We start from the raw sequence: 14,869 nt of genomic DNA on the forward strand, positions 1-14,869 counted from the left end.
ATACAGGGTGTCCAGTAAGTAGGGTGCAGCTGGTGCAGGAAGGAAGACTCCAGCTGGTCCACGGGGGCTGGTGTATGAGCGACGAGGCGACACCTCATTATTCCATGCTCATCGACCAGATGACCTTTGGCCTCAAGTGAGTAAGCTGAGACGTGTATTCAGTACAGTATACAGGGTGTCCAGTAAGTAGAGTGCAGCTGGTGCAGGGCTTCCAGCGGGACCGGAAAAGGTTTAAGGCACTCGAAATGGGAAGGCAACAGGTTAAAAAGTATCAAATTATTATTTTTTTCATACATGCATTTTTTTGCTCGATTCGCTTAAAATAAACTAGCAGACAAATATATAATAATTGTATCAACGTTATAATACGAGATGAAGATATTAAAAGCCATCACTTTCAAAGTCAGCCTTTAAAGGGTTAGCAAAATGGTGATTTAACATAAATGTTTGTTATCTATTAGTTAGTTTTCATAGTTGGTGTCAGAAGAAAATATGACAGGATAGCAAGATTATTGTTTGATATATTCTTTTTAATATGTTGGGCCGAAATACTTTAATCAACTGCCTTCTGAAGTTATACTGTAGCACAGTACAATTGTTTAGTATTTAAGTTGAAAAAATGGTTATTTGAAAAATAGTGATATCAGTTTCTTCAACAATACTCTTGTATAAATATTTATTGTCAGCTTATTTATTGGTTTCTCGTCGTTATATTTATTTTGTTAAACCGTACATAGTATGTGTAGCCTATTTATTATCTCATTATCATATTATTTATTTGTATATGTGTATTATATTTATTTTTATATTTGTTGCTGTTAAATGTTTAATGTTCTTTTCCTTAATATAGGTAACAAGACAAAGTTTTAATATCTAATCAATCGAAAAGTACATTAGTCAAATAAGGTAATTTGTATTGATGAGATTAAGTAAAGTGATTAGCAGGCGGCACGGTAGTGAGCAGTCTATAAAGAAGAGTTTGGACTCTCGCTAATAAACATTATTTTTCTATTATTGCGCTGCCACACTAGTGGAAGAAGTGGCAGTTGTATATTCCTAGAATGTAGATTGTTGTTAAACTGTATTCTTGTGGAGGAATAAACTCATTATTTCATTTCATATTATTAACCCTTTTGATACCTTTCGATTTCGAACCCAAACAAAACAATCGAGGCCGACGACCGTTTCTTCCTTCCTTAGAGGATCCTGTGAGTTCTACGAATTACTAACCAAGACATCTTTGTCCTCACAGATTCTTGAAGGATACTTTTCGGGGAATGCGGCATACCGAAGATCGCCTGGCAGATCGACCCATTCGGCCACTCGACTGAGGTTGCCCTGCAGTTCGCCGACATGGGCTACGACGCCGTGTTCTTCGGCAGGATCGACCACGAGGACTACCGGCAGCGAGTGGACACCAAGACCATGGAGCACATCTGGAGGCCTGACACTTCACTAGGTAACGAACCTTGGTAGTTTTGATAAGATAAATAATGGGTAGAGTATGATAAGCGGACCCGGTTCTTTATATCGAAATCGGCAAACGATATTACTTTAATCATATCCATCGATATAAACCAATTTGATAAATGATTTTGAACAATTAACTTAATCTATATCAACAGCTGTATACACGTAATCGTATTATTAATATTATATATATATATATATATATATATATAAACTGGAACAGCCAAACTGATACCACCAACTCTCCCAGAAAATCCTGAGATTCCAGTTATGTCATACATAGCCAACACAGGACTAGAGGTGGACAAAATCACCTATGGTACACAAGGTCAAGTAGTTGTATGTGACCGAACAACAGCTCTCGAATGGTTCACTGCAAACATTAGAAGCTCTTGGAGCTGAGAGTGAGGCTGAGACCCAACTAGAAGCCATCAGACAAGTGTTGCTTTCTTGTAGACAGCAGCTTCCGCTGCATGGTGAAAGAGCCCTTTAGGCTATTGCCACTTATACAAATTTAATTAATGTAAACAGAAGTCATTTGACAGGTATTTGGTCTTCCGATCATATGTTAGTTTGGTTATTTAAACACATATGCGAAAGAAGAAACGGCCAAATACAAAATAATTGAATCGTAAAAAGTGAGTGGGCTCTGTGGTGTAAATGTAATGGTAGCACATTTCACCCGGCAAGTGAGAGATCCGGGTTCGAGTCCCGGCGGAGCAAGTAACTTTTTGCGATTCAATATTTATTAAAATTAAATTAGGCTATTGCCACACTTATACAAATTTAATGAATGTAAATAGAAGTCATTTGACAGGTATTTGGTCTTCCGATCATATGTTAGTTTGGTTATTTAAACACATATGCGAAAGAAACGGCCAAATACAAAAATAATTGAATCGTAAAAAGTGAGGGCTCTGTGGTGTAATGGTAGCACATTCACCCGGCAAGTGAGAGATCCCGGGTTCGAGTCCCGGCGGAATAAGTACTTTTTGCGATTCAATATTTATTGAAATTAAATTAGGCTATTGCCACTATAACAAATTTAATGAATGTAAACAGAAGTCATTTGACAGGTATTTGGTCTTCCGATCATATGTTAGTTTGGTTATTTAAACACATATGCGAAAGAAAACGGCCAAATACAAAAATAATTGAATCGTAAAAAGTGAGGGCTCTGTGGTGTAATGGTAGCACATTCACCCGGCAAGTGAGAGATCCGGGTTCGAGTCCCGGCGGAGCAAGTACTTTTTGCGATTCAATATTTATTGAAATTATATATATATATATATCTATATATATATATATATATATATAAGTAGATATGAATATGGCGGTTCTAGCTCACTTTTGGGACAGACAGAAATTCCATACAAAATACTGTTTTAAAGGACAATAAACGAATCTGTAAAATCAAACAGTAAAGGCGGTTCTAGCTCACTTTTGGGACAGTCAGAAAATCAACGTAAAATACTGTTTTAAAGGACAATAAACTAATCTGTAACTCACGAATGAAAAATTAAACCGAATCTATAGCTGTTTTACTGTTCATTGTAGGCTTCTACATTTCTAAGCTGTTTTAATGAAAAAATCCAGAAATCTTAATAAAAGATCTATAAACGGAAATAATGAAATTTGCTAACAATCACTCGAGAAACCGGGGAGAATGTGAGTAAAACCGCATTCTTTTCACGAGGTTCTTCATTTACTTTCTCCAAATGTACTATAAAATCATCAAAGATTTCAGGTTTAAAATCGTAGTCAAAATTCAATGTCTAAATAGTGAAAGATTATAGGTAAAATCTTCTCATAATAAACGTGTGTATTTAAACCTACAAACCTAATGTATTCTTTGAAAAGGAAAATAATTTTGTCAACGGTTCCAAGAGATAAGTAAAAAATTTTTGTTCTTTTTTCTAAATTCTGAGACAAATTTTTGTTTGCTTCTTATCTCCATATTGTAATTTTCTAAGCAGATTATTCAAATGTGTTAGCTTATTTCGAAATTTCTTAGGTTTAGGTCTTTCATACAAAATTAAATTACAATCTCTACAAACTAATCTTTTATCAATAAATTTCTCCTCTATTATAAACACTTGTAACAGTTGGCATTATACTCTTCCATTTACAAAAGAATAAATGGAAGCTATGGAACTAAGTCTGCCGAGATATAAATTTTTCCAGCGCAAATGTTTATGTTTATATTTCAACTACCGAGATAAAAAGAAATGATTTTATTTTATTATTCAACTATTTAGGATATTTTGTCTATGATTACAAAAGATTATTACGGAAGAAATCGAGATTTTTCATCAGCGAAAGAGTATATATTTTTAAAGTTTTAGAAGGAATGAAAGAGAACAATATGAACATCATTAACTACTGAATTTCTCTAATATCGTTCTTAATCACATCATAGGCTAAAAATTTCTCAGAAACCACAACCACATAACAAATCGCGTTTGTAACAGCATTTTGAAAATCCATATTGATAATTATATCGTTCTTTGAACTAGAAATATTTGTCAAACTCTTTGTTGTATCAATGACATAAATGGGGTCTATTTGCTATAAATTCTTTGGGGTTGTAATACATTTCCATATTTTTGTAGTAAACTTTCTTAAAATCTTGATACATCTGATACATGATTCTGAAAAGACCTCCGGAAATGTTTAAATTTTGTAATTCATCTGGATAATAAGAACCGTTCAATTTTACTCTGATATTTTTTACATCCAAACTATCAAACTTTGAAGGATTTTTATTTCTTGATTATTCTGTCTATCTGTTTGAAAAACCGATGATAACGAACTTGGGATTGAAGATATTTCTATAAATATTTGTGATATCGAACGAATAAGTTGTTCCGGAAATACCTTTTTGTTCAATACATTGCCAATCTAGAAAATTAAACGTGATGTTTTGAGATTTTATAATTTCATCAATCAAACCTAATTTTACTCGTGGTTTTGTAATCAATCATCGGAACTCTAATGAAAAACTCGTTAATTGTAATTTTGCCATCAACAGGCATAACATTTCCAGTTGCAGTCTTCAGAATCACATCATCGTCTTCTGCTCTTATAAAACTTAGATAAAATCCTCCTTTACAGATCGGAATAGTAACATTTTCAAAAAATCCTAAGCCGAAATGTGCTAAATCACCGACCGCTTCAAATTGTCCAAATTTAAAAGTTGATTCAAAACTGTTTGAAAATACATCACTTTTGGAATAACAAATGGTTCCTTTAATTGTGCTTAATTGGCCACAGGTTTTCGACTTCTTCTATCAATTTATTGTGTTTTCTTACTTCAATCTTAGAAAATAAAAAACGGTATAAAAATTATCGATTAATCTAACATTATCAGTTCCAAGATATGCTTGACCATCTTGTTTTGTTAAAGTTCCAGAAATATAAAACTGGAAGTTAGACGAGCAAAAGTTATCTCCAAAATCAATATTAAACTCAGTTCTTTTATTCGGTTCATTCAAATGTTGTTTACTAATTGGATAGAAATTTTTAAACTCCGCCCTTTCAATATCACTAGCATACTTTCTGTAGTCCACCATTTAATAAGAGAAATTTTAAACATCATGTATAAGTCGATAAGAAAAGATTTTTAGTCATTTTTTAATGATCTACTTCGTCATATTCAGGATTCTGTTCCTTAAATTTTGCGATCTCGGTCACATATTTCAATAAAATAAAATCTGCACAGGATAGTAACCGCTATCTATAATATTGTTCCAATCAACTGTATCTTTATTTTCATCCAAAAACTTTAGACTCAAGTGTTGATAGAGACAAAGAAACAGACATATGATCTTTTAATTGATAATGTATATTTTCTTGAATGAACTCTGGGGACAGATTTTGATATTTTTGCAATGTTATACCAATTCAATTTGTTTACGTTATAATCTCATCATATCTTCGGATAATTCATATTTTTGAGAAATGTCATCCCAATGTTCTTTTTTCAAATCTCTTTCGTGTTGCATGATAAAAAGATCGAAAGCACTGTAATGTCCCGCCATCTCTATTTATTAGGAAAAAAATTTCAAGTTTTTATAAATTGGCTCTTTTTTGAGTTACATTCAGCACATTTTCCCAGAAATTCTCTTAACTCCATTGATATTTGCATAGTATTTTATATCATTTGTTTCAGTTTTTGCCTTACACCTCACACAGTATATGAGCGCCATTTATATAAGGAAATTTTATCATGCATAAAACCCTACACGAATACCTATTTCAGTAAGATCTTCCTCCATATTATTAAGTTTTTCTTGTAATTTTTGAAATTTGGACAGCATAAGAATCATTGTATTCAAACAAATTTATGACCAATATTCTCAAAAGTTTTCGTAGCATCTAAACTAAACTTATCAAAAGACTCTTTTAAATTTAGTAAGTTTTTTCATTAATTTCACCAACATCGTCTACTGATCTTCTATTTCTGGCTTCTAACTTGTCATAGACTTCTGTTGTAAAATCTTTAACATGCTGTTTATGATTCTCATAATTTTGTTTTAAGTTCATTAAACATTTTAATAGGATCTTCTAATTGAATCATTACAACAACATCAAATGGATTAATTCCTTTACTAACACCGCTAATTCTTTTTCCTTTAAAATCTAAGGCATTTTTAACATTCGGATCATGTAAATCTACAATATCGATGTTTTCTGATAATTTTAGAGGTTTTAAAATTTGTTCTTTAACAACAACATCATGTTTGTCAATACCAGGTCGAACACCGACAATTCTTTTCTTATTAGCCAAACTAACATAATTCTTTTTCAACTTTGATCGCTTCAGTAATTTTATCAGCTTTTTCGATATGAGACATTAAATTGGTAAATAATTTTTTTACACCATCATCAAATTCTTTTTCCAAAGTTTTTATTTTATCAGCAACTTCATTTGAACTCATGAAATTTGCAAGTTTGTTATCATATTCTGCTTTAAAATCTTCAATCTCGACAGCAAACATATCTGAATCTGGAAGGTTTTGTAATAAATTTTCTAACTTGTAATCAAACTCATTTCTCAAAACTATCAAAATTGACATTATTTCGAATATTTTCAGTTCTAATTTGCGTTCCGAACACATCAAAAATATTTTGCGAATCCATATTTATTAAGCAATAATTTGTTGACAACTTCTTTAAAAATCTTTACCATCAGTCAGTTCATTCAAAACAAAAACAACATAAAATGACCACAAATTGGGGGATCTTTATAGTCTTGAATCTGAGAATCATTGTAGTAGACGCTTGATTTTTTCAAATATTTAATCAATTCTATAGGTGGATTTGTCCTCAATTCTTCCATACGAATCAAAATAACATGCATTCTTATCATTTTTATAATAACAAACCCAATGCGTTCCACTCCCCAAAATCGAGTCTAAATTCACAATTCCACATTCGAATTTCTTAACTTTTTCAGGTAATGTATCTCTCATGAAAATTCCTCTAAAATGTTTAATGTTTTTGCAGAGTTCTTCCAATTCTCCGAATGTTAAGGGTTCAAATTTTTTTTCCGATGTTTGATTTCACGTAATTCAATAGTTTTTTTCATCTAATCCAGATCCTGTAACATCTTCCAACTCTTTATCTAACCAATTTAAAATGTTTCGAACAATAGGAATCACATCTTTTTTAACGATTGGAGCAGCTTTACGAACATAAGGAACAACATTTTTAACAACTGGAATATTTTCTCCAAAATCTAATAAATCTTTCAAAAGTCCACCATTTTTAAGTTCTTTCAACTGATTATAAGAAAATTCTATTCTGGTTCCTTTATTGTTTTTCTTATGTTTTTCGAGTTTATTGTATTGTCTATTTGTTAAAAATATCTTATCTTCGCCATTTTTTAGTTTATCTATTTTAAATTGAATACTAACGGGTATTTTTTTTCTTAAAAGCGGATTTTATTTTTTCTTTCTGATTTTTGCTGAAATTTACGTTCACCTCCATTTATATAGTTAAAAATTTCAAGTTCTCTTCAATTCCCATTCCTAGTTTTCTCTTCAAAAACATTGCTCCAACTGTTGGAAGTGCAACAAATCTTTCACCTAAACTAGCATCTTTTGATAAAAATCTATCCATTGCCTTATCTTGCAAAACTTTATCTGCTATATGTCTGGAATTTGTGTCACTATGTTTTGCATAAAAAATATCGTGTTCCATAGCAGCTTGATCTAATTTATTTATACCAGGATCTCCTCTTTGTAGTCTTTTTTTTCGAGTTTTGTGCCAGGCCCCAGATACTGATAAGTTGGTACGTGTAATTCAAAAGGTAAATTGTTGATAAAATCATTCAAAAGTCCGCTACCTTCAATCATAGATGAACTTATTGCTGGCAAAACTCGCTTTAAATATTTAATTCCATCAGGTTTTTCAATCAATTCATCAAGTTTGTTCGAAATAAAATCTTTAATCGCTTTCTTTTTCGTTCAAAAAATTGTTGTTTCCAGCCTTCTCTTGAGTATAAATATAATTTATAATTCCATCGAGTTTTGTCAAATCGTCGATATATCTGTACTCAATCTTATTATCATTGTATTTTCTTACACCTGATCCTTCGATTCGTTTTTCCCAAATTGGTTTAATCAAATTGATATATTTTTTACCTCTACTTGACTTAGGCTTCTTAGTAGATGGATCATTATTTTTGTAAATTGAGTCAGATTCCCATAAAATTTCTGTATACTTTTTCAAATCTTCTTCAGAATATAAATTATCTTTTGGAACGTCATTGTCTGTTAATAATCTCCATAAACCTTGAGTACCTTCGTACATTTTTTCATTAATAATTATATCATTTTGTTCAAAATTAACGGGTAAATTTCCAATCATAAAACTTTTCTTTTTTCTATCCCAATACAAACCAAATTTTATCATCTTTTACTCTAGGAAGGAATTTTTTACCAATTTCACCAATTATTATATCCGTTGTTCCAGGACTTATTTGGTTCAACTATGGTAGAGTCTTCAATGATTCGAGGTCTAAATGGTGTTGAAGATGGTAATTTTGGCAATTCAAACTCAGATTCTGGAATCGAAATATCGGCAAATTGTCGTACAACTGGAACCAAATTCATTAAATTTTGATTATCGCTTATAAAACATTTTCAATTTTGCCCTCAACATTTTTTATTGCAGAAGTTACAGGTTGATTAATTTTTTGAATAAGTTCTTGTTCTTCTTCATCAATTCGAATCTGTTCTTTAAATTCTTTGATTAATTTCTTTTCGATTTGATCAAGTTTTTTCGCTTCTTCAGAAGTTACGTTCACCATTTATTTAGGAAAATTTTGAAACGTGGAACACGAAACGTGGAACGTAAAACGTGAACGTGGAACGTAAAAACGTGAACGTGGAACGTGAACGTGGAACGTAAAACGTGAACAGATTTACCGTTTTTTTCAGTTGTTTTCATAATGTAAATAAAAAGTAAAGATAATGTAAAAATAATTGTAACAAATATTTTATCAAGTAGATTTGCCAGACCACTGAGCAGCATTTATATTAGAAAAATTTATTCAGATATTTACCATTTTTAGGCTTCAAAGTTAGATTAATAGTTAAAAATCCGTAGTCTTCTTTCCAAATTTTATCACACAATTCATTAAAGTGGTTAAAACTCATATCAGATCCCACATAATTGTTGTAAATCTTTCTCGAATAGTGATCGTCTTGCTTAAAAAACACACAACATATTCAAATTATTTCTAATAACTTGTTTATCAACCTTTGAAAAGCATTGAGAAAGATAGATACAAGATATGTTTTTGTGACGAGACATTACGAAATATTCCTTAATAACGTCCTGATTTTCTAAAATACAATCATCAAAAACGATTAACGAATTGGGTTTACATTCGCTTAACGGAACTATGTCCTCAGAAACATTATAAAAATGTGATATTTTTTTGTTTAAGTTTTTCTCAATATTTTCAAATCTTTCTTGTAATTTTTTATAGGCGTCTTGTTCTAAAGATTTACTAAAAACATACAAATTGGAATAAGGAATCAACCTATTGTAGATAAAATTCAATAGTAAAGTTGTTTTTCCACATCCACTTGAACCAACAATTAACAATCTGATTGGTTGATCTTTCTTATTTTCTTCAAACGTTTGAAGTTTTATCTGATCTTTTTGCTTTAAAAATTTCTCCATTTAAATAGAAGATTTTCATCTTGAAGCAACGCTTGCGAAAATGAAGCTGTTCAAGTTGACTTCAGAAAGCTCTAAATTAGTTTTAAACTTGGAACATCCTATACACTTAGAGGAAGAATCAAATTATTTTATCGGTTTAAGCGGTTTTTATTCTGACAATTTTGTAATAAATATTAGTGAAAGTTCTCCTTATTGTATAGGATTTAGTGAGAAGAACGTAACAAAATATTATGGTTTAAACAAAGGATATTATACTTTCGATCAAATAAAAAATTCCCTTAAAAATTATCTGAAAACATTCAAACAATCAGATAAATCTTTAAACTTTGACGAAAACAAGTTTGAAATGCAAAAAAATTATCTCTCTAATAAAATTCAAATAAAATCACCAGTAAGAATAATGTTTTCAGCAATTATTGTAGATTTGTTAGGGTTTGTTCAAGAAACTATTGAGCCAAATCAGGTATATTTAGGAAATAAAAACGCCAAAATTTAGACCGTTTGATGTAATTGAAGTACATTGTAATCTCGTTGAACCTAGTTTTGAAAATCATACCGAACATTTACACAAAGAATCTGAAATTTTGTACACTTTTTTCCCAAATGTTGCTTATGGATCAAAAATCAGTGAAAAACCGAATGAAATCGATTATATTCCAATTAGAAAAAATATTAAAAGAATTCAAAAAATCGTTCTAACTATACAAGGCTCTGAGGGAAATTTAATAAATAATGAGAGTAAAAACAACAATATATTTTAAGATTGTCGAAAGAATGATGAATCAAGGGGGGAACGAATCGTTCTTACCTTCAAACTTTCAAAAACGAGTTGATAATGATGATAAATACCAATACTTTTATCTAAAAGATAAGGTAGCCCTCGAGGGCCACCTCACAAATATTCACAAAAAATACGAATAAAGACAATGTTAAAGAAAAATACAAAAAAAGCTTTGAAAACATAGATTCTGACAAGGGTATCGAATCGCGACTCTTTCAAAATCTTCATCCTGACCCTGTTTTTCATCAATGAATCAGGACTTTATACTCAAAATAAAAAATTGCTTGTTAAATTTTATTTCTATCCAAATGGAGTCAGTTGTAGACCTACTTAATAATCAACTAAAATTCAATAACAAACATATCTTTACGATTGTTGACGAAAACAATGTGATCTGGTTTAAGGCTAAAGACGTAGCAAAAATTCTAGAATATGAAAATACTATGCAAACGATCAGAATAAACGTTGACGAAGATGATAAAAACTTCTATTTTAATCTAAATATAAGGGGGGGCTATAAATAGCTTACCTTCAAACTTCCAAAATAACACTGTTTTCGTTAATGAATCTGGGCTTTATTCTCAAAATAAAAATTACTAGTTAAATTTTTTTTCTATCTAAATGGAGTCAGTTGTGAATCTACTCAAAATTCAATAATAAAGAAATTTTAACATTTGTTGACGAAAATAATGAATTTTGGTTTAAGGCGAAAGATGTTGCAGAGGTGTTAGAATATAAAGATACGAAGAAAGCAATTAAAGAACATGTCAAAGAAAAATATAAAAAAAGCTTAGAAAACATACATTCTGAAGGTAGGGGTGATTCGCCCCCGCCTTCAAACTTTCAAAAAAAACACTGTTTTCATCAATGAAGCAGGCATATATTCTTTAATCTTGAAATCTAAAATGAAAATAGCAGAAATGTTTCAAGATTGGGTTTTAGAAGAAGTTTTACCAAGTATTCGTAAATTTGGTGTGTACAAAACTTGAAAACAAGATTAAATATTTAGAGGACGAAGTTAAACACTTGCAAATTAAAGATGAAATAAAAACGGAAATAATCGCAAAACAAAGTGTAAAAATTGACTTAATGAAACCAGACCTTGTTTGTAAAGATTTTGCTAAGAAAAAACACCATGTTTTTGTATTAATTAAGAAGAATCACATGTGGGAATATCCTTATTACGTTATCAGAGCTCAAAAGAGAGAAATACCGAAAAGATTGAAAGAACTTGAAATTGATTACCCAGAAATGGAAATTTTATTAAGACAAGGAGATCCAAATTCTATCAATCTGTATAACCAAATGAAAGAATCTTTGAATATTTTATACAACGGAAATCATTTTACTACAAATATGGCAGAATCTCGACTGATTTATAGAATATCTAAATTACACGATGAAAATGTTACTCAATTTTACTAAAAACTCTTGAATTATGATATTTTGTTTGTAAATGTTTTTGATAATTATTTAACCATTTTATAGTTCTTCCACATTCACATTGAGTATCTTCATAATATAATCTATGGTGATTCTTCTTTACACAATCTTTACAATATGAGTCTTTCTTATCTCTACTATAGGGATGACTATTAAACTCTGAAATTTTTTTAGTTTCTTTACATTTAAGACATTCTTTCTCTTCCAAAGTTAATTTTTCTATTTTATCATACAGCTCTTTATGATACTTCCTATAACAATCTTTACAATTATAAATAATTCCATCTTTTCTACTTTTATCTTTATAAAAAGCTTCAAAACCTTTTATTTCTTTGCACATTGAACATTTCTTTTGAGCCTCCATTTATATAGAAAAAATCTTTGACTTTCTCAATTCATATTCATAAAACTTTCCGGTTATTTCTTCATTATTTAAATCTTTTATACTATAAGTTACAGGATCTGTGTTATTAATTTGATAAATCACAAAGATTTCTCTTGACCAATTGTTCTTATATTTGTTCGAAAATGTTTGTTTTTTTACTAACAATTCTTACATGATCATTGACTTTAAATTTAGTTTTTCGTGTGAATTTCTGGTGGAACATACTTAAAAACCGACTCTAATAACTCTTTTTCTGCATCTTTATCTACGTCTTTAGGCTTCATTTTGATTGTGCTATGAACAGTATCGTTATATTTCTTTACGATTTCTTGAAGAATATCGATCCATTTAAAGTTTTTATTAATCTCAAAAATTACTTTCATTCTCTCATTTTGAGTTCTGTTATATCTCTCTACAATACTTGATTTCTCTTCGTTTTCAGTATGATAAATCTTAATGTTGTATTTCCTCAAAACATCGTTAAATTCTTTATTTTTAAACTCTAAACCCTTATCTGTATGAAGTAAGTTAGGAGGTTTGTGATTGATCCTTATGGCATCTTTTACTATATCTTCGAAGGCTTTTGAAACATCTTTACCGTTTTTTCTTTTGATAGCTCTTGACCAAGCATATTTTGAGAAAGTATCAATAACATTTAACATATACTTAAATCCATCATTTTGATCTGAATAGTTAGACATTATAACTAAATCTGCTGCCCATAAATCGTCAATTCCTAAAGTTATAATTTTTCTCTTTTTAAACTTTTTTCGTACTGGTGCATGAATTTCTCTAGCTTCAATCTCGATTTCTTCCTTATTCTTAGATTCTTTCTTTACTTGTTTTTCATTTGGATTCTTTATAAATTTACTCTTATTTGTCTTACATTTTGAACATTTTGCTGCAATTCTATACAACCCGTTTTGAGTTTGAACGATTTTAGAATCTATATTTTTCGTTTTTTTCTTGCATTTGTGGCAGTGAATCAAATCATCTTCCATTTACATGTCAAAGTTTCCAAGTTTATTTAACTCATCTAATATATTAGATTTTGCTTCGCCTTTATATCCATACGGTACTGTATCGATCTTATTTTCTAGGACATTTCTCTTATCATCTTTAGCGTTCAGTGCCAGCTTGTTTATGGTGATGGTATACAATTCATGTTTATAGCTTTTTATTACAGTCATCTCCCTAAATTCTTCTTTATCTTCGAACAAACATCTCTTTAAGTTTTCGATATTTATTGTTTTATTTACAACGCTTCTCTTAATTCCTTTACACCTAACTGGGTTTTTATCTAGATATTTGTACGAGTACATCTTAGACCTTAAACCACAAAATTCTTCTAAAACTTCGCTATTTAACTCATCTTTGAATTTCCCTATTACCTTCTTATTTTTAGTCGTGAAACATTCATGATCTTTTGGATAATCACTTGTATCAAAGTCATCTATATTTTCTTTAATAATTTTAAAAGGATCTCGTTTCAATTCTAGAAAATAACTGTCTGTATCCATGTAACACAGATTCAAATCTGGATCAAACTTCTTTAATTTGTTGTAATAAAACTCGTACATTAGCAATTTTGAGAGGTCGAGAACTGAAAATCCTATGTAAATCGGTTTGTTAAATTTAACCTTTTGTTTGTACATGTGACTCGCTATACAGTTGTCGTCAAAGATGTTAAAGCATTTGAAGTTCGTTTTCTTGGCCTGTTTCATTGAAAATTCTTCATTTCCTAGTCTAATATCACATCTGTTTCTCACATTTTTCCATAGATTTTCCAAAAACTGAGTTGTTCATCAGCTTATAAAAGTCCTTTTCAAAGTCACTTGTAGCTTTGGTTCTCATGTTTGTGTTAAAATCAATGTAATCTTTCATAAAAGGCTTCTGATCGAATGCAATAACTCTATTCACATGTTTCAAAATCATACCTTGTTCCAGATAGAATTTCAAATTTCTAGAATGAACAACATATTCAGTTTTATCCAGTAGAGTTGTGCAAAGTTTGTTGTTATAATGTTCTGGAGCAAGAGGCAAATCTTTATGATTTTCATGTAAATTCTTCGGATATTCTAGATCGACTTCGAGAATATAGCCATAATCTTCGTCGCCAGTGAGTTCCAAAATTGTTTCTTTCCAATCTGCTGTTGTATACGTTTTAGGATCCATCCACTTGATTTCGTTATATGGTAAATTTTGCATTAGGCCATACCCATAAAGGTTATTAGCATCGACGTACAACAAATAGTTTTCAGGCTTTGTCTTATCAAAATCTTTTAAATATTTGTTATTTGCTTTCACATATCGTTTAATACATTGAGAAATGCCTCCGCGAATACCTTTTTCGATCATCAAATACATATTATAATCACTAATTAATTGTAATTCTATATTCGTTAATTTTAACATAGCATCCCATGCAAGACTGGGAGCTGTTAGATAGTGTGCTGGATCAAGTTTATAGCAATTCAAACAAATATTCCTAAAATTTTCAAAGATATCAGCGAGCAATAGAACATCTTGAATGTTATAGAGATCAGAGTAATTTCCTAGATTTTTCTCTTTTAATTTGTTCCATACATTTAAGT

The 14,869-nt window shown here is 30.3% G+C and overlaps 1 protein-coding gene across 1 annotated transcript in view; it reads left to right on the forward strand.

The window, feature by feature from the left end:
- Nucleotides 1-74: 74 nt before the first annotated feature.
- Nucleotides 75-14,869, forward strand: part of LOC124373042 (lysosomal alpha-mannosidase-like) — a 37,800-nt gene continuing 23,005 nt past the window's right edge. Inside the window, 2 exon segments of the mRNA XM_046831448.1 lie at nt 75-136; nt 1,263-1,459. Of these exon segments, the coding sequence (XP_046687404.1) occupies nt 75-136; nt 1,263-1,459 (259 nt within the window).

Source organism: Homalodisca vitripennis, unplaced genomic scaffold (genome assembly GCF_021130785.1).
Source record: "Homalodisca vitripennis isolate AUS2020 unplaced genomic scaffold, UT_GWSS_2.1 ScUCBcl_4705;HRSCAF=11050, whole genome shotgun sequence".
Classification (NCBI taxonomy): domain Eukaryota; kingdom Metazoa; phylum Arthropoda; class Insecta; order Hemiptera; family Cicadellidae; genus Homalodisca; species Homalodisca vitripennis.